Source organism: Rana temporaria, chromosome 4 (genome assembly GCF_905171775.1).
Source record: "Rana temporaria chromosome 4, aRanTem1.1, whole genome shotgun sequence".
Classification (NCBI taxonomy): Eukaryota; Metazoa; Chordata; class Amphibia; order Anura; family Ranidae; genus Rana; species Rana temporaria.
In genome coordinates this window covers 383,056,358-383,077,391 of record NC_053492.1, presented here as the reverse complement: position 1 = coordinate 383,077,391, position 21,034 = coordinate 383,056,358, and the positions used below count along the sequence as shown (strand labels likewise).

The following is a 21,034-nucleotide window of genomic DNA, read 5'->3' as shown; positions in this document are numbered from 1 at the left end:
ATGGGGAAACTCGCTTTGACATGCAAGTGCTTTGGATTACGAGCATTCTCCTGGAACGGATTATGCTCGTAATCCGAGGTTCCACTGTACGCTGTTATGGAATAACGATTCCACTTGTCCCATTGTAAAATACGTTATTACCAGGGGCGGACTGACCATTCGGGCACTGCCCGAGGGCCCCATGCCACTAGGGGGCCCTATCAGGGTTGCCAGCCTCAAACCAGGGACGGTATGTAAATATCTGTGTTTTTAAAAAAATCCCAAGATTATAGCTGCCCCGCCTCTCCAGTACCTTTTCGGTGTGTGTATGTGTATACTGTGTGTGTGCATTGTGTGTCTGTGTGTGTATACTGTGTATGTATACTCTGGGGCAGATCCACATACACCGGCGCATATTTGCGTCGGGCGTAGCATATCTAAGATACACTACGCCGCCGTAACTTACTTTTTTTTTTTGGTATCCTCAAAGAATGCGCGCCGTAAGTTACGGCGGCGTAGTGTATCTTTAGCGGCGTAAGGGCGCGCAATTCAAATGGATGTGATGGGGGCGTGTTTTATGCAAATACGTCCTGACCCGACGTAAATGAAGTTTTTTTTAACTGCGCATGCGCCGTCCGTGGGGGTATCCCAGTGCGCATGCTCGAAATTAAACCGGAACAAGCCAATGTTTACGATGGTGACGTCATTCTACGCAAATCCCTATTCGCGAACGACTTACGCAAACGACGTAAAAAATCAATGGCCATACTTAACATTGAGTACGCCTCATATAGCAGGGGTAACTATACGCCGGAAAAAGCCGAACGCAAACGACGTAAAAAAATGCGCCGGCCGGACGTACGTTCGTGGATTGCCGTAACTAGCTAATTTGCATACTCGACGCGGAATTAGACGGAAACGCCACCTAGCGGCCGGCGGAAAAATGCACCTACGATCCGACGGCGTACTTAGATGTACGCCAGTCGGATCGAGCCCAGATGCAGTCGTATCTTGTTTTGTAGATACAAAACAAAGATACGACGCGGGAACTTTGAAATTACGCGGCGTATCAATAGATACGCCGGCGTAATTCTTCTGCGGATCTGGCCCTGTATGTGTATACTGTGTGGCCCCATAATCTCCTATTGCCTGGGGGCCCCATAGTCTCCTATTGCCCGGGAGCCCCATAATCTCCTATTGCCCCGGGTGCCCCATGAGTTGTCAGTCTGCCCCTTGTCATTACCTTGATGTTAAATACCGGCTAGCTGCCATAACCCCAGTATTATATTTTACTATGGCATAATCTCTGTAAGGTCAAAAGTGGTCCTGCGGGCAGGATCACTTTTAGAAGCGGTGCCCCCCTGCCACTTCCTGGCCTTACCCAATGGATCAGTAAAGCCCAGGAGCGATCCGATGCAGCTGTTAGCTGGGCATGGAGAAAAGTGAGGCAAAAATGGCCACCACTCATCTCTATGCCCTTGGAGGACCAAAGCGACGTTTGATGTCCCTTCTACTTCTCCAGCAATGGTAAATATATATATTTTTTAAAGTGAAAGTTAGAAAAAATTGTTTTCTTTTGCTTGTAAAGGTAAATGAGAGATTTGGGGTCTTTGTGACCCAAGATCTCTCCATAAAGAGGACCTGTCATTCTTATTTCTATTACAAGAAATGTTTACGGCTGCCGACGTTGCTGGTGACTTGGACAGGTAAGTGTCCATTTTTTAAAAGTCAGCAGCTGCTGTATTTGTAGCTGCTGGCTTTAAAAAAAAATCAAAAAAATCAGGTGAACCTCCGCTTTAAGTAGGTAAAGTGTATTTAAAAAAATAAATAAATTGCATTTGAAAGACCGCAGCACAAACACTGCGTGACATAAAATTTTGCAACGACCGCTATTTTATTCCCAAAGGTGTGTGCTAAAAGAAATAGATAATGTTTTAGGGTGAGGTGGCAACCCTATAATGTTTGGGGGTTCTAAGTAGTTTTATAGCAAAAAATATGAATTGAAACTTTTAAACAAAAAGATCCAAAAAAGATTTTCTGCTATTTTAATGAGTTGTGCATATTCCCGAGTCATGGTATGCGCAGCGCCTCCTCGGAGATGGGTACACAGAAGACACAGGCCTCTCCATCCTGCACAGTCTGGGTCACATGACACACTTTGGTCACATGATATGGCCTCACTCCCTCCCGGTACATGGTCCGACTCTAGTACTGGCCCCGCCCCCCTCTGTCAGCCGAGTCAGTCAGAGTCGCAGTATGGCGCGTGCAGCCGGGAATAAAGACCGTCCGTACCAGCTCGTTATATTCGGGGCCTCGGGCTTCACCGGACAGTTCGTGGTGGAGGAGGTGTCCCGGGTGGCGGATGGAGGAGATTTCAGGGGACAGGCGCTGCGCTGGGCTGTGGCCGGAAGGAGCAGAGAGAAGTTGCAGGATGTGCTGGACTGGGCTGCGGAGAGACTAGGTGAGAGAGGCTCCTGAGGGGACCCCCGGGGGCTGGACTGAGGGGATCCCCCCCCCCAGGGCTGGACTGAGGGGATCCCCCCAGGGCTGGACTGAGGGGATCCCCCCCCAGGGCTGGACTGAGGGGATCCCCCCCAGGGCTGGACTGAGGGGATCCCCCCCAGGGCTGGACTGAGGGGATCCCCCCCAGGGCTGGACTGAGGGGATCCCCCCCCAGGGCTGGACTGAGGGGATCCCCCCAGGGCTGGACTGAGGGGATCCCCCCAGGGCTGGACTAAGGGGATCCCCCCCCATGACTGGACTGAGGGGATCCCCCCCATGACTGGACTGAGGGGATCCCCCCTCCGATGACTGGACTGAGGGGATCCCCCCTCCGATGACTGGACTGAGGGAATCCCCCCCCCCCCATGACTGGACTGAGGGGATCCCCCCCCCTGATGACTGGACTGAGGGGATCCCCCCCCCTGATGACTGGACTGAGGGGATCCCCCCCCCTGATGACTGGACTGAGGGGATCCCCCCCCCGGCGACTGAACCGAGGGGACCAGGATTTTGCAACAGACAAATCTGACACTTTTTGGGGACCAGTGAAATGAATGCAGCTATCAGTGCTGAAAAATATGCACTGTCACTGTACTAATGATACTGGCTGGGAAGGGGGATACGTGTCAAAGGGTAAATGTATGTCTAGGTTGCGGTTTCTCACTGTTGGGGAGGTGCTTTTGACTAGGGGAGGGCAAAGATCCGTGTTCCTGCTTAGCAGAAACACAGGATGAAAGGCTTCTCCGCTGACCGAATGACAATCTGCCTTGTTTACGTAGACAGACTGCCGCTCTGCTTGTGTCCCCAAAGACAGTCTGCTGAACCCGTGATCACTCGTTACAGAGCGGGGACCGGGAGCTGTGTAAACATACAGCTCCCAGTCCTGTCAGGGGGAGAAATGCTGATCCTCTGTTCATACAATGTATGAACAGCGATCAGTCATTTCCCCAAGTCAGTCCACCCCCCCTTCAGTTAGAACACACCCAGGGAACCTAATTAACCCCTTCCTCGCCCCCTAGTGTTAACCCCTTCTTTGCCAGTGGCATTTTTATAGTAACCAATGCATTTTTATAGCACTGATCACTATAAAAATGGCAATGGTCCCAAAAATGTGTCAAAAGTGTCCGCCATAAGGTCGCAGTACCGATAAAAATCGCTGATTGCCGCCATTACTAGTACAAAAAAAAATATTAAGAAAAATGCCATACAACTATTCCCTATTTTGTAAAGGCTATAACTTTTTACGAAAAATATGTAGACGAATACGTATCGGCCTAAACTGAGGAAAAATATTGTGTGTTTTTTTTTTTTTTTTAATATATATATTTTTGGGGGATATTTATTACAGCAAAAACTAAAAAATATTCATTTTTTTTTTTCAAAATTGTCACTCTTTTTTTGTTTATAGCGCAAAAACTAAAAACCGCAGAGGTGATCAAATACCACCAAAAGAAAGCTCTATTTGTGGGGAAAAAGGACGCCAATTTTGTTTGGGATACACGTCGCACGACCACGCAATTGTCAGTTAAAGTGACGCAGTGCTGAATCGCAAAAAGTTGCCCGGTCTTTAACCAGCAATATGGTCTGGGGGTTAAGTGGTTAATGTCTTATGATGTGGACATTGTCAGCCTGTCGATGATTTGTACAGACTTCCTGTTCGCAGCTGATCAGAAACATCTGGTCGCACTCGCAGCAGAAATATGCTGATCTGCATAGTGCACAGCCATGTAGATGAGGCCTCAACAGGACACAGACCGGAATAAATTGGGGTTGTAAAGGTACAATTATTATTATTATTTTTTTTCCCTAAATAGCTTCCTTTACCTTAGTGCAGTCCTCCTTCACTTACCTCATCCTTCCATTTTCCTTTTAAATGTCCTTTATTTCTTCTGAGAAATTCTCACTTCCTGTTCTGTCTGTAACTCCACACAGTAATACAAGGCTTTCTCCCTGGTGTGGAGTGTCGTGCTCGCCCCCCTCCCTTGGTCTACAGGAGAGTCAGGACGCCCACTAACACACAGCTCCTTTCTCTATCTGCAACGTAGAGAGCGTCCTGACTCTACTGTAGTCTAAGGGAGGGGGCGAGCACGACACTCCACACCAGGGAGAAAGCCTTGTATTACTGTGTGGAGTTACAGGCAGAAGAACAGGAAGTGAGGATTTCTCAGAAGAAATAAGGACATTTAAAAGCAAAATGGAAGGATGAGGTAAGTGAAGGAAGACTGCACTAAGGTAAGGGAAGTTATTTAGGGAAAAAAAATTATTGTACCTTTACAACCCCTTTAATCTTTCCCAAACTTGGGCTTCTTTCACATGACTCCGCCACCTGTCTGTCCGCTTATCCCCGCTGAGCAGGCGGATGACTGGTCCATGTCCGCTCCACTTTTGAAGAGCGGACACTGACACAACCTGTTCTCTATGGGTGGTCAGATGTAAATGGATCATTTTCAGAGGCATTGGGGTTTATTTACTGAAGGCAAATCCACTTTGCACTGCAAATGCGGTTGGACGTGCAGTTGCTTTAGATCTGAGGGGAAGATCTGAAATGAGGGGAAGCTCTGCTGATTTTATCATCCAATCATGTACAAGCAAAAATGAATTTTTTTTTTCTTTTCCTTGCATCATGTTCTCCTCCGATCAACTGCCCTACCAAGTGCACTTGCCGTGCAAAGTGGATTTGCCTTTAGTAAATGAACCCCATTGTCTCTGGAAATGATCTGGTCTTTCACACAAGAACAGGGCTTGCTGTAATTCTAACCTGCAACTACAAGTCAAATCTATCTCATCTCTGAATAGCTGTGCCAAGTTCACAACACCTAGTTTCTGCTGTGCTGGAACATAAAACTACGTTGGCTTCTTTAGTTGTGTTTATAGGACAGTGGGGTAAATGAGGAGAGCATATGATTATCATCTGACAGGTACTAGTTGAAGGCGGCTCCCTGTAGACATTGGGTAGTCTCAGGATTTTGAGTCGAGCATTGTTTTCTCAAGAAAGATTGTACAAACAGACTATATTTATTAGACTAACATCACCAGAAAATGTGATCTGCGCTTTTGTCTTTCTTTTTATTACAACTGAGAGCGCTCAGTGCATCTTTAGGCTGGATTCCCACTAGAGCTGCACAATTAATCGTTAAAAAATCGTGATCTCGATTCAAGCCCCCTGACAATCTCCAATGTAGAGTTTGCTGATTCTTTCATATTATTATTATTATTATTATTATTATACAGGATTTATATAGCGCCAACAGTTTGCGCAGCGCTTTACATCAGGGAATACAGTACAGCCACAATATGTAAAAAGGTACTACAGCACTATTACTAAAACCATATAAAATACTAAAGATAAGCTGCAGACACGTGAGGTGCACAAAACCAAAGTGAATAAATAAGAAAATATTGTGTTGCGCTGATAATCAAGTAAAAAATTGCATATATATATATATATATATATATATATATATATATATATATATATATATATATATATATATATATATATATATATATATATATATATATATATATATATATATATATATATATATATATATATATATGAACCCCCTACACCTCAAATCAGGGAGGTATATGTGCAAAAGATAAACAAAAAACTATAATGTGAAAAAGTTCTAATAGAACCAGCAAAAATAGTTCATGGAAAAAACACAGTTCAGTACATAGGATAATAGGAGACAGGTGTGAGATCCACAGTCCTCTGGTGTGCAGCTGTCATTATAGCAAAAAAAAAAAAAAAAAATATATATACTGTATTTATTGGCGTATAACACTCACTTTTTTACCCTGAAAATAGAGGGTAAACTGTGCCTGCGTGTTATACGCAGGGGGCTGTGGAAAGTTTTTTTCCCCAAAACTTTCCTCTTAAAGTTAGGGTGCGTGTTATACACCTGTGCGTGTTATACGCCGATAAATACGGTATATAGAACCTTTTCCTTCTGGACTCCTCGAGTACAGTCACAATACAATCAATACAGGAGGGATCAGAGGGCCCTGCTCGTTGGAGCTTACAATCTAGAAGGGAGGGTCAAGTGGAACAAAGGGTAGTTAGCTGTGGGGGATGATCAGATGGACTCAAATGAAAATACAGTTATGTGTGGGAAGGGTAGGCTTCTCTGAAGAGAAGGTTTTTCAGGGATCCTCTAAAAGCTGATAGAGAAGGAGATAGATGGATAGATTGGGGTAAGGAGTTCCATAGGCATGGAGAGGCTCTAGAAAAGTCCTGGAGACGAGCATGGGAGCAGGTGATGAGAGAGCTAGAGTAGGAGGTCTTGAGAAGAACAAAGAGAACGTACAGGTTGGTATTTAGAAACTAGGTCAGTGATGTAGCTGGGGGCAGAGTTGTGGATGGCTTTGTAGGTAATTGTTAGTATTTTGAATTTAATTAGTTGGATGAGCGGAAGCCAGTGGAGGGATTGACAGAGGGGAGTAGCAGTGACAGAGCGGTTGGTATAACAAGTGGAGAGACTTATCAGCTGTCAAAGAAAATATCCGGGCAGTCTGCCAAGTTTTTAACAGGAAACGTAACTAAAGATTCCCTTTTAGATCAAAGGGGTAAACTTCATGAGACATTGTAACTAACTTCCTTCGGCTCCATGCACACTGAGGCCCGGATTCACGTAGAACCGCGTTTCTTTGTGCGGGCGTAACGTATCCTATTTACGTTACGCCTCCACAACTTTGTCAGGCAAGTGCCGTATTCTCAAACCAAAGTTGCGGCGTAGCGTAAATAGGCCGCCTAATTCAAATGTGGTAGATGTGGGCGTGTGTTATGTAAATTTAATGTGACCCCACGTAAATGACGCATTTTACGAACGGCGCATGAAAGTATCCCAGTGCGCATGCTCCAAATTAACCCGCAAGAAGCCAATGCTGTCGACATGAACGTAAATGACGCCCAGCCCTATTCGCGAACAAATTACTCAAACAACGTAAAACGTGAAATATTTGACGTTGGCCCGACGTCCATACTTAACATTGGTACGCCTCGTATAGCAGGGGTAACTTTACGCCAGGAAAAGCCCAACGTAAACGGCATATCTGTACTGCGTTGGCCGGGCGTACGTTCGTGAATTGGCGTATCTAGCTGATTTACATATTTCTAGGCGTAAATCAGCGTACACGCCCCTAGCGGCCAGCGTAAATATACAGTTAAGATACGACGGCGTAAGAGACTGTGCAGGGACCGCCCTGTCTTTTCTCTGCTCTGCCCTATGTCCGTGTTCACCCGATCCGCCAGATGGATGGAAAAGTAGGTTTTTCCTCCGTCACACTTTGGCGGATCGGAGCGGGTCGGATGTCGGCGAGCATGTCACCGCTGACATCCGCGGCTCCATAGAGGAGCACGGAGCGCCCGTTCAGGTCCGCCTAAAAAACTGGTAGGCAGACGGGCCGCCCGTGTGAAAGAGCCCTAACACCCATACTAACGCTATGGGAGCGTTTGTTAAGAGTTCGAAATTTAGTCAAGCGTGAGACGTTGCTCTAGTCACTCTGGGGTCAATCAGCTTCTAACCCAGCTTGTTCAATTAAGCTTTGCCAATACAATTTGGAAGCTGATTTGTGCAGAAGTGAGTCTGATTTTGCACTCTCCAGCTTTAGGAAGTGAGCCCCTCTTTGTCCAAAAACGAGGAGGGCTTCAAAACACCTTCACCTTTTTTTGTAGTCAAAAACAATCCTGGCAAATAAAAGGTAAATGGCTTAGAATTGGTACCAGTCTCTGCTATTAATTTTCTTTTTATTCTTTTTCAGCCAAGCCGCAACTGAAGTCCATTGACATTCTAATCTGCGATGTTAATGACGCCCCCTCCCTCGCTGAAATGTGTAAGAAGGCCTCTGTTGTTCTGGACTGTGTGGGGCCTGTAAGTAATAAACAATGAGTGACCATTGATGTATGTCTGTATTATGCAAAGTCTTAGTTGGCACATTACTTGGGCTGAAAAGTTGCTTACTTTAGTTTGAAGTCAGAATCTAATCTGGTATGTTCTTGGCTTTGTGAAGAAAACATATTGCATAAATAATACTGCTTACTTCACTGCTACAACTTTAAGCTCCCAGACAGAAGTTGAAAAATTGGGCTGCAAACCAATTCTTCAAATGTCACACAAAAAGGACTTTTTTGGCTGATATAACTGACTTGTCACTAGTTTTCTTTCTGTTTTTCCATGTTTTGCATGGGTTTTAGAATGTATAAGAGCAGTGTGTACAGCAGCCTTTTATAGAGCTTTTGCAGAACTCTTTGTGGGCTTTGGGCAGCTTCTGCATGCAGCCCCCCTAAATATGTATTGTGCATATGCATGTGCCTTAGTCCAACTTCGATCCGGGGATGTGCACAAGAGCTGAGGCGCTCTCAGCCCTCCTTGGCTCAGATACACTGTCAGTAAGAGCCAATGACGAGGGAGTGGGGCAGGGCCGAGCCCCATAGTGTGTCTCTTATGATCTTGGGAGTGAGCATGCATGAGTGCCCCCTTAGCAAGCAGCCTACTATGGGAGCACTCGTGGGGGGGACCTCAGAAGAGGGACGTGCACAAAGCAGGTTAGTATAACATGTTTGTAAAGCTTATTTTTTTATTAAAATAACAATCACCTTTTAAAGTGGTAGTAAAGTCTATTTAATAAAGGGGGGGGGGGGGGAATGGGTACCCTGGCAGATTTGTCATAATGAAATGGTATGCACTGCAAAATGGTACATTATGACAGACTTGCCTTCAAACTGAGCCCTCCAGTGCTGTACTGACACGGCTCTCCCTGGTCCCCAGTGGCTTCCATCCTCACCTTCCTTCCTGGTTTTGTTTCCAAAGCCACTTGATTGGCCGGGCCGAGGTGACGTCATTGCTGTGCATGCATATGTGAGTCTCATCGCCGCAGGACACAGAGCGGGCTGCAAATGTGGTCTGAGCCGCAAATGTGCGGCTCAGATCACATTAACCGCCGACAGGCAGGGGGGATATTTATGACAAGAGACTTCTATGGTCTCTTCTGTCAAAATAACACAGCCTGTCAGCCGAGGTTTTCACTTTACTACCACTTTAAGAGGGTTTACCAGGAACAGTATGGATGATTCTTTAGGGCAGTCGGCAGCAGCACATGCATCTGATAAATAAAAGAACTTTGCCCGCAACAGAATAGGTGACCTATAGACTGACAATCGGAGACGATTACAAAATGCATGCTAGAAGTCACTTTATCTGAAATCATTTGGCACTTTTGCAATGGGTCAAAAGGCACACTGTCTTCCACATTGCTACTTTACACAGCTAAAAAATGTGAGGCAACTATGTTTTTTATATTACATTAAAATTGAGTACTTGAACTTTTGTCTTTTTGAAGGTAAAGAATATACTTTTATTTTTTTATTTTATTTTTTCATTTACTGCCAAAGTAATATACAGAGGTACTTTAGATACCAGTGTTAGAAGTGCATTCTGTCAAAATAAAATAAAACGCATTGTAATGCTCTTTTTACAATGTGTACCTAAATTTTTTTTTTTTTTTTTTTTTTTTATTATTATTATTCTTCTACTCTTGCATAGCCCTTTCACGCCGACGCAACGCATATATGCGTCCTTGGCTTTCGGGGGTTATACCGGGATGATGCCTGCAGCCGCAGGCATCATCCCGGTACCGTTGTTTAGAGCCGGCGATCGGCTATCCAAACATAACAACCGATGCGGCTAAAAGCCGCTCGGTTGTTATGCCGGAGGAGGGGACATCCCCCCCCCTCCCGCCGCTCTCACCGGGCCTCCCGTCCCACCGGGAGACCCGATCCTCGATCCGCCGCCTTCTGTGTCCAGGCGGAGACTGACACTAAGCCGTAAACGGCTTTGATTCAGTCTCTGCATTGAAACCACGGAAGCGGCGTCATGAAGTCACTTCCGGGTTTCTCGGCTGTCAATGGCGCCGGATTTAAAAAAGTACACAGTATTCAGAATCGCCGTTTTCGGCGATCTAAATACTTTGAAGTGCAAAGGAGGGCACGGGGGTCTTTTAGACCCCCGATCCCTCCATAAAGAGTACCTGTCACCACCTATTACTGTCACAAGGGATGTTTACATTCCTTGTGACAGCAATAAAAGTGATCAAAATGTAAAAAAAAAAAAAAAACACAATTTAATATTATATAAAAAAAAAAAAAAAAAAAAAAAAATTTAAAGCGCCCCCCTCCCCGCGAGCTTGCGTAGCAAAGAAAACGCATACGGAAGTCGCGCCCGCATATGAAAACGGTGTTCAAATCACACATGTGAGGTATCGCCGCGATCGTCAGAGCGAAAGCAATAATTCTAGCACTAGACCTACTCTGTAACTCTAACCTGGTAACCGTAAAAAAAGTTTAAAGTGTCGCCTATGGAGATTTTTAGGTACCGTAGTTTGTCGCCATTCCACGAGTGCGTGCAATTATAAAGCGTGACATGCTTGGTATCTATTTACTCGGCGTAACATCATCTTTCACATTATGCAAAAAAAATGGGCTAATTTTATTTTCATTTTTTTTAAATTCATGAAAGTTAATTTTTCCCAAAAAGTTGTGTTTAAAACACCGCCGCACAAATACCATGTGACATAAAATATTGCAAAAATCGCCATTTTATTCTCTAGATTCTCTGCTAAAAAAATATATATAATATTTGGGGGTTCTAAGTAATTTTCTAGCCAAAAATATGGATTTTAACTTGTAAACACCAAATGTCATACATAGGCGTAGGCATGAAAGGGATAGACTAGGGGTTAATCAAAGTTCCTGTCGGGTGTCCCCAGTGGAAGGTGTCATTAATTTATTATTATTTTTTTTTTTTTTCTGTTCTGGTAACAAATCCTAAGGGCCCATTCACACCATTTTTCCTTTGGTCTGTGCTGCTCAAATCTGATATCCATTGTTTCCAATAGGCTCAGTTCACACCATGTAGTTTTATTGGTGTGTGCTTCATGAAAATGGAACATGTATCATAATGCATCGCAGTGGTCAGCAATGCACTGTAAAGAGAGAAATGTGTATTTTAGATGTACTGACAGATGTACATACACCAACAAACTGAAGCCAAACTTCAGCTAACACTTTTTGGTCAAATAACTGTTTATTTAGAAAAAACATTCAGAATTTTAAAAGAAATCAAGTAACATTCTGTAACAGAACCCAAAATGGGACAAGGGTTAAATCCCTTCACGAAATTCCATTCCACTCAAGACAGCTTATCGACACTCCACAATCAGGCAAACGAACACGGCCCATAAGAATTCCCCCCAGACACAATACACACAGCTCTGTTCTGGTTTCAAATGTAAGACAACTTTAATGGTTCACTCTCAGCTTTTAACCACTTCCAGACCGCTGTACGACTATATACGGCCTAACTTTAAAGATACATATCTCGGTAACGGCAGCAGCTGCTGCCACAACCGAGGTATGCATCTTTAGTGTCAGCGGTCCGGTACATGATAACGGCGGTCTCCGCAGCGGATTCGCCGCGAGATCGCCGTTATCGGCGGCGGGAGAGGGCCCCCCCCCCCTCCCGCCGCTCTCCCGCACCCTCCGCTGCTTACCGGAGCCGTCGGTAGCGGCGGAGGCGATCGGGACCGTTCGGCATCTGAGCGGGGACGAGACTGAAGGAAAAATCTCCTTCGCCCGTCCCCATAGCTCGGCTGGGCGGAAGTGACGTCAAAACGTCAGTCCCGCCCAGCCTCTTAAAGAAACATTTTTTTTTTTTGTCATTTGAAAAAATGACTTTTTCCAATTTTTTTTTTTTTTTTTTTTTTTGCATTTTAGTCTAAATATAAGATCTGAGGTCTTTTTGACCCCAGATCTCATATTTAAGAGGACCTGTCATGCTTTTTTCTATTACAAGGGATGTTTACATTCCTTGTAATAGGAATAAAAGTGCTTTTTTTTTTTTTTTTTTTTTTCTCCAGTGTAAAAAAATAATAAAATAAATAAAAATAAATAAGAAAAAAATAAAAATAAATTTTTAAAGCGCCCCGTCCCGACGAGCTCATGCGCAGAAGCGAACGCATACGTGAGTAGCGCCCGCATATGAAAACGGTGTTCAAACGACACAAGTGAGGTATCGCCGCGATCGTTAGAGCGAGAGCAATAATTATAGCCCTAGGCCTACTCTGTAACTCAAAAAATGCAACCTATAGAATTTTTTAAACGTCGCCTATCGAGATTTTTAAGAGTAAAAGTTTGACGCCATGCCACGAGCGGGCGCAATTTGTAAGCGTGACATGTTGGGTACCAGTTTACTCGGCGTAACATTATCTTTCACAATATATAAAAAAATTGGGCCAAATTTATTGCTGTCTTATTTTTTAATTCAAAAAAGTGATTTTTTTCCAAAAAAAGTGCGCTTGTAGGACCGCTGCGCAAATATGGTGTGACAAAAAGTATTGCAATGATCGCCATTTTATTCTCTAGGGTATTAGAAAAAAATAAATATATAATGTTTGTGGGTTTTAAGTAATTTTCTAGCAAAAAAAACTGTTTTAGTCTTGTAAACACCAAATCTGAAAAACACCCAAAGTAGAGAAGTGGTTAAGCAGTTACAGTACTCAAAGGAACAAAACCACACCCCACCCATACATCACACGATGAGCTTCAGCCCTGGTTCACACTGGGTACGATTTGGAACGATTTGAGATGCGATTTGACATGTCAAATTGCATCTCAAATCAGCGGCAATTGTCAGCAATGGCACTGTCCTAATCAGTGCGACGCCGCATTTGCGATTTCAAAAAGTAGTTCCTGTACTACTTTTTGCAATTTCGGGCCGCGATTTACATTAAATTGCGGCCGAAATCGCGGCAAAATCGCAGCCGCAAAATCGCGCATTTTACCGCGATTTTGAATTCGCAGCAGTGTGAACCTAGGCTCAATCACATTCTTTTAGATAATTACATAGAGGGGAGTTAATTATCCCCCAGACGTTATGTCTCCGACAATAAGTCATTCACCTGCACAATACACATTGCACAGACGTCTGACCTTTAGAGTCACAACACATTTATCAATAGCACACAAAGAAAAGGTCTTCCAGAAGCCTGACTCCATTAACAACTCACTAGCCAGGGCTAATCATTGAAAAGTCATTATTGACCGGTAGGGTCAGAATATTCTTTACAGACATTAAAGAATATATTTTTGATTACTGTCCATGTTATAACAATCGGCTTTGGGTGAGGACATCGTGGTTGTTCTGGACAGCTTAGTGTCCTTATTTTAAAAGTCAGCGGCTGCAGTATTTGTAGCTGCTGGCTTTTAATTTTTATTTTATTTTTTCAGGTGGAACTCTGCTTTAAGTACAGAAAACAAATACTTGTATCTGTGATTATTATACTATCATTAATAGGTGAGGCACAGCAAGAGCGTAAGAAAAATCTAACTAAACCAAATATCACCAAAGAAAACAAAGGAGAAGGGAAGAAAAAAAACTTCCTTTTTGTGTACATAAAAAAAATAAAAAATAAATCTCCCACAGCATACAGACAACAAGAAACAAACTGCCCAGTTTGTCAAAGGCAAAAATAAGTCTGGTTACATTACTCAATAGCATTGCTCATTTTTTGTAATGATATTGTATTAACATTTTTTTTTTTTTTTTTTGTGTTTAATAGTACAGGTTTTTTGGTGAAGCTGTGGTGAAAGCTTGCGTAGAAAATGGAGCGCACTTTGTGGATATAAGTGGAGAACCCCAAGTAAGTGTTATGAGAACCCACAGGTATAAGTGTAAGGTCTCTAGTACATTTTATAGGCCTCATAACATCTATCAGCCGTTGTTCCCCTGCACAGACAAAGTCACTTGTTCCTGTTTGACAGGCATGTAGGTGAGAGACCCCAAAATGCACGCTGTCGGCATTCAAGGCCACTCGCCCACATGCCTGTCAAATTGGGATGAGCAGCTGTTTCCCCTTGCACTTACACAGACACTGGCAGCTCCAATCTGCATAAAAACAAGGAAGGTCTATAGCTTCTCGTTCTTCCCCTTTTTGTAGCAGTTTGGAGTATTTTAATTTACTTTTTTTTTTTTTTCAGGTTACAATATTTGATCTCGCAATACATTTTTTACATAAGTCAGCTGAATATCTATTCTGTATGTCATGTAATATGCCCTTCTATATGTATGTATGCATACTATTCATTCTATCTTTTCTCCACAGTTCCTGGAATCTATGTACCTGAAGTATGACAGCCAAGCAGCTGATAAAGGGGTGTATATTGTAGGCAGCAGTGGCTTTGACTCCATTCCAGCTGACATGGGTGTTCTGTTCACCAGAAATAGCATACAAGGTATTTTGTATTATATTGTAGAGAAGGGATTTCATACAATGATTCAGTATAAAAAAAAATTGTTCAGCCAAAGCAATGGTAGTTTAAAGCGGCGTCCCACCCTAAAATGTAACTTCCGTTCATTTGTCTGCCCCCCCCCCCCTCCGGTGCCACATTTGGCACCTTTTGGGGGGAGCGGATACCTGTCTTTGTCAGGTATCCTGTCCCCACTTCTGGGAGTCCGTGCTGTTGCGCATTTTGTCAGCAGCTCTGCTCCCTTCTCCTTTCCCGCCACCGAGCCAGTAGGAGAGTGCAGCGGTGCCTTGCACATGCACAGTAGGTACCCCGGAGTGAAGCTGTAATGCTACACTGCCGGGTTCTCTTACCCACAATGGTGGCAGCAGCACCCAACAGCTGCGGTGCTGACATCGCTGGACTCCAGGACAGGTAAGTGTCCTATTTAAAGTCAGCAGCTGCAGTATGTGTTGCTGCTGGCTTTTAATTTTTGGGCGGACCTCCTCCCCCTTCCTTTTTTTTTTTTTTTGTTTTTTTTTTTTCTTTACTGAATCATTGGGTAAAGTAGTTATTCCTGCACTACAGTGTAAACTATGTGTGCAGAGGGTAAAGGTTCTGCAACTACCATATGGGCCAACCACTACCCACAGTGGGACATGGAAAAAATAAAGAGATGGTGTTGCGCTCCAATAACATAGAATGGTGTAAGTGGTAAAATGTATAAATAACCAAAATAGTATAATTGATAAATGAATGTGCAAATAGACTGAAAGATAAAATCGCTATAAATGCTAAGAAGATGTGCATGCAAAAGTGAACTGAATGAATGTGCAAACAGTGCAGATAAGGTGACTCAGGTGCATAAATAAAATCGCAACATAAAGATAATATATGCAGTCGCAGAGGAAATCGCAGGATGGTGGTATGCTCCAATCAAAATGAATGACTGGACATAACTGATATACAAAAATGATGGATGAATAAAACGATGAACTGAAGAAGAGTACAAATAGGTGACTGTATAATGTAAGTAAAATCACATCATATGAATGGTGGATGGAACCACAAGATTGTCTAATTGTTACAAAGTGCAAATGATGCAACTGCTACTCAATTATGTCCAGTCATTGATTGGAGCATAACACCATCCTGCGATTTCCTCACCTTATCTGCACTGTTTGCACATTCATTCAGTTCACCTTTGGATGCACCTTATCTTGGCATTTATAGCGATATTTATCTTTCAGTCAGTCTATTTGCACATTCATTTATCAATTATACTATTTTGGTTATTTATCCATTTTACCACTTGCACCATTCTATGCTATTGGAGAGCAACACCATCTCTTTAATTTTTTTCCATATACTGAATCCTATGAAATCCCAGACATTATAAATGCCCCCATGAGTCCAAACAAATCAATCACTGTTAGTTTTTAGTATCTGCGACTTTGTCAAATACATTTCTAACAGCGATTTTAATTTATTTTTATCCACATTCATTCCAAAATTTAACATTAAACAAAATCTTCATATCTTCGTTTGAACATCTACTAGTGTATGGCCAGCTTTAGAGAAGCTCCCCCCCCTCACTTCCTGCCCCCCCTCACTTCCTGTCCCGCTAACAATGTTTTTTTTTTTTTTTTTTTTTTTTATTATTTTGTTTGTTTGTTTGTGCTGCTAACAATGTTTTATTAGACATGAAATAAGACCCGGTTCACACTGGGGTGACTCGTCAGGCGACACAGCCGCCTGACAAGTCGCGTTCCATTGTAGTCAATAGAACCGTTCTAATAGGAGCGACGCAAGTCGCTCCGACTTAGAAAAAGGTTCTTGTACGACTTCGGGGGCGCCTCGGGGCGATTTGCATTGACTTCTATACAGAAGTCATTTTGCAAGTCGCCTTAGAAGTCGTCTTCAGGTCGCCTGGCCGAGTCGCCCCCGAAGTCGTGCCGCCCCAGTGTGAACCGGCTCTAAGGGGAACTCTCAGCAGACAAACAAATAAGAATAACTATTTTCTTTAGTAGGGTAGTGATATTCTAGAACCACTTTTTGTCCCTGTTTCAGCTTTTCCCCCCCACTTCCTGTCTGGTGAAGCCATTGTTGACAGGAGGTAAGGTTAAATCTTTCTACCGGTTTCCAAGATGGCAGTAAAAACCCATACAGCGTTATTATTCTTCCCTACTTTACCCAAAATTAGAAAAGTTTTGACTGACATACTGTATACTTTAATTCAGACCCTGCCAGGTAGCTGGCATTTTTCTTCTTCAGTAGGCTAGCGATGGTGGTTTTATACTTCTGTCAGTCACTTTAATTTCTCACCATGTGTATTTTTCCCCTGCAATGTAAACTGTCTGGATAGGTCAAACTCATTTCTTTACACACCTAAAAGAATTAGACCCAATACACACTTAGATTTTCTGCAGAATTTTTTTGTCTTCAGATTTAACAAAACCATATATGAGGTCCAACCTTTTACGAGTTTCAATTTGTGCGCAATCAGACAGGCCCCACTGAAGACAAAAATCTGCTGAACATAGAATAGTGTGTATGGGGGGTCTAAGGCAGTCCATATATGGGTCAAATTTCGAAATACTTTTCTTTCATTAATCTTGTCTAAGAATTTTTGTTGGATTTCGCACCATTGGTAGGCTGCAGCAACAGCCGATTTCTGTACGGCCATCAAAATTTGAGTAATCGGGCATGTTGGAATTTTTTTTTTTTTTTACTGAACGATTTTCTAATCAATGATGGGAGAATCGTGCAAGAAATATAATTGACAAAAATGCGCATGTGCAAGAAAAGAACATTTCAAGAAAGAAGATTTCCAGCCACGGAAATTATTTTCTGTAGCAACGTGAGGTGAAATTTGAAGGCTTGGTTGGTCGAATTTCAAAATCAATGGTGGCATCGCATCACAAAACGCACAATTTCAGATTTTCAGAAAATTCTTTCGAAATTTGACCATTTATGGCCAGCATAAGAATCTAGACTCTCTGCTGTTTCTCATGCAAATTACACTCTGTTTAGGTAGTTGGAACACAACCTATTTATTTTGTGTATATCTAAGATTGTTTGTAAGGTTATGTCAGGTGATAATTATAAAACAGAACTAAAGAAGAAGAATTTTCTCTTTCTAGGTACTCTGACAGCAGTAGAAAGCTTCCTGTCTTTCAAGTCCGGACCAGAAGTGAGCTTTAGTTTTTTGCTTTAAATATTGTGCTGGCATTCATATATGTAACAATCCCTTGCATAAAGAATCTTTTAGAAGGCTGCTTATTTCTCCCTATTGGATACTCCGATATGATAGAGGTAACGGTTGAAACCAGTTGTTACAAACACGCACTAATCAACCTCCATACTTAACCACTTGATGACCTGCCCATAGTAAAAATATGTCATTACTTTGACGTTAAATACCAGTGTTGGAGCCGCTAGTGGCAATAACCCTGTTTTTTTTTTTTTTTTACTATGGCTGATTCTCTGTAAGATAAAGGTGGTCCCACAGGTGGATTAACAGCAGGTTTACTTTTAGAAGCGGCTTCCTGGTCTTTCCTAACGAATCACTGAAGCCCAGGTGTGAACAGATGTGGCCGTTGGCTGGGCATGGAGAAAAGTGAGGGCAGGGTGGCCAACACTCATCTTTATGCCCTTGGAGGACTGGAGCCATGTCTGACATTCCTTCTGGTTCCTGGGCCTTAGTAAAAAAAAAAAAAAAAGACTTTTGGTAAATGAGAGATTTGGCGTCCTTTTGACCACCAAATCTTTCAATAAAGAGGACCTGTTATCTTATTTCTATTAGCGATGTTTATATTCCCTGTAATGGGAATAAAAGTGGTATAAAATAAAGGCACAGTGTAAAAAGAAAATAAAGCATCCCTCCATCCTCACACGCAGAAGCGAACGCATATGCAAGTCGAACAAGCATATGTAAACGGTGTTCAAACCACACATGTGAGGTATTGTCGCAAACGTTAGGAGAGCAATAATTCTAGTGCATGACCTTCTCTAACTCTAAACTAGTAACCTGTAAAACATTTTTTATGTGTTGCCTATGGAGATTTTTAGCACACGAGTGTGCGCAATTTTAAAGCCTGACCTGTTGGGTATCTATTTACTCGGCATACCATCTTTCACATTATGGAAAAAAAATAGGATATGCAAACTTTTGAGCACAACTGTATCAGTCTGGATGTCGCACCCTTTCCTCAAACCCGATTTTATCCAAAACCAAGCTCATAATTCCTCCTTCTCATGCCCCTTCCCCTGACTTTTGTCAAGATCGATGACACCACTATCAACCTGTCGTCACATGCCAGGTTGCCTGGAGCGATCCTGGACTGAACTCTCCCTTCGGCCCCACAGCCAATCACTGTCCAAACTCGCTGCCCCATATGTGCTTCATTTTGGTTCAGCACAAGTCGATCAGCAGGTGCTGGTCACTGATTTATGGCCAGGACCTGCTGATCGGCTTAGTGAATCACAGTACAGAGCCCTGTGTTTACTAATAATACAGGGAGCAGCAATGTGTCTTTTTTTTTTTATTTTTATTTTTTTTGTAAAAGCAGCATGCTTGACTGCCCCTAGATGTTAACCCCCTACCCAGCCAGTGTCATTAGTACAGTGACGGTGTATAATATAGTGGCACTTATTACTGTATTTGTGTCTGTGTCCATTTTCGGACACAGCACAGTCCCCACTATAAGTCGATGATCGCCACCATTACTATAAAAAAAAAATATTTAATAATATTTCAGTGTATATACCAGCAATGGTAGATGCTATAACTTCCATGCTAAGTCAAACCAATCAATAAATTAGATTTTTTTTTTTTTATATTGGATATGTTTTTTTTTTTTTTTTCATTTATATCGCAGAAAATACCAACAAAAGAGCTCTGTTTGTGTCAAAATAATTCTTTAAATTTCATGTGTGTACAGTGTTGCAATTGCCAATTAAAGTAGTGCTAAATGACAAAAGTGCTCTGGTCATGAAGGGGATAAAACTTTCCAGAAGTCAAGTGGTTAAATTTTGTTTGCTAAAGAATTATAATATGTAGCATTTAATTTTTTCCAAAAAAAGGTATATTCCTGAATATAAGAAGTACATAAGCCAAAACTGTGTATACTGACATTAAATACAACTGAAAATCTGTAATATTCTTTTAATGTTGGTTTTAATACTTTTTGACTTCTGATATTGTATTGTCAATGTTTTCTGTAGGGCACATGCATTCATGATGGAACATGGCAATCGGCAATTCATGGAGTTGCAGATCAAGGCAATCTAAGAAAGCTTAGAAAGCAATTGGCATTCAAACCTCTTCCAGTTGTTGGTAAAAAATTAAAAAGAAGGTAAGTCATTTATTTAAAGTGGAACTTAAATTTTAACAACGTTGATAAAAAAATATTATTTGGCAAGGAGCAGTTAATAATCATGCTACCAAAATTGACGTGTGCTGTAAATTGCCTCCAGCATTGTTCCTGTTTCGTCATGCTAGAGGCTGCCATTTTGATGCTGCCCAGAGACCCTGAGCAGAAGTAAATCTTTAGGCTGTCAGCAGATCAGCCTCCAGTGGCTCTGATTTTTGGCACAGTGCCAAAAAAAGACTTTTTCTTTAACCACTTCTGAACCAGAAGGTTCCGCCCCCCCTTCATGACCAGGCCATTTTTTCTGTGATAAGGCACTGCAATATTTTACCTGACAATTTCATGGTGGTGCGACGCTGTACTCAAAAAGCGTAAATTTTAAAGAATTTTTTACTTTCTGCTATAAGATCCAAAAACACTTTTTTTCATCAGTTTAGGCCAATATGTATTCTGCTGCATATTTTTGGTAAAAAAAAAATCCCAATAAGTTTATATTGATTGGTTTGTGCAAAAGTTATAGCGTCTACAAACTATGCAATATTTTTATGGAATTTTTATTTATTTTACTAGTTATCTTGTGCCCTTGCATAACGGCGATCTGCCTTTTTTACATAGGCAGATTGCGGTTCTGCATCTCCTGGGGATGATCGCGGGTGGCTGGTGGACTTTGGGTCCGCCAGACTCGTTGATTGACTCCATCTAGTGGCTATTAAACTAAACAACGTACATGTACGACGTTTGGTGCCATTTTGCCACAGTAAATGCACTGCGGCTGGTCGGCATGCTATTGCTAGATAAAAGGAAATTCTAAAACAAAAGGCCTACCCTGTAATTAAAAAGTTAAATGGTAACCTGTCCTTCTGGGTAAAGGTCAGTTGTCGCTCTGTACTGAGATAAG

At 42.4% G+C, this 21,034-nt stretch overlaps 1 protein-coding gene across 1 annotated transcript in view; it reads left to right on the top strand.

Moving 5' to 3' along the window:
• Window positions 1-2,184: 2,184 nt before the first annotated feature.
• The window catches only part of SCCPDH (saccharopine dehydrogenase (putative)), a 32,668-nt gene continuing 13,818 nt past the window's right edge, over window positions 2,185-21,034 (top strand). The window contains exons 1-6 of the mRNA XM_040351058.1: window positions 2,185-2,440; window positions 8,248-8,357; window positions 14,101-14,181; window positions 14,644-14,773; window positions 17,908-17,957; window positions 19,991-20,121. Coding sequence (XP_040206992.1) covers window positions 2,236-2,440; window positions 8,248-8,357; window positions 14,101-14,181; window positions 14,644-14,773; window positions 17,908-17,957; window positions 19,991-20,121 — 707 coding nt within the window. The 5' untranslated portion in view covers window positions 2,185-2,235. The remainder of the gene's footprint in view (window positions 2,441-8,247; window positions 8,358-14,100; window positions 14,182-14,643; window positions 14,774-17,907; window positions 17,958-19,990; window positions 20,122-21,034) is intronic.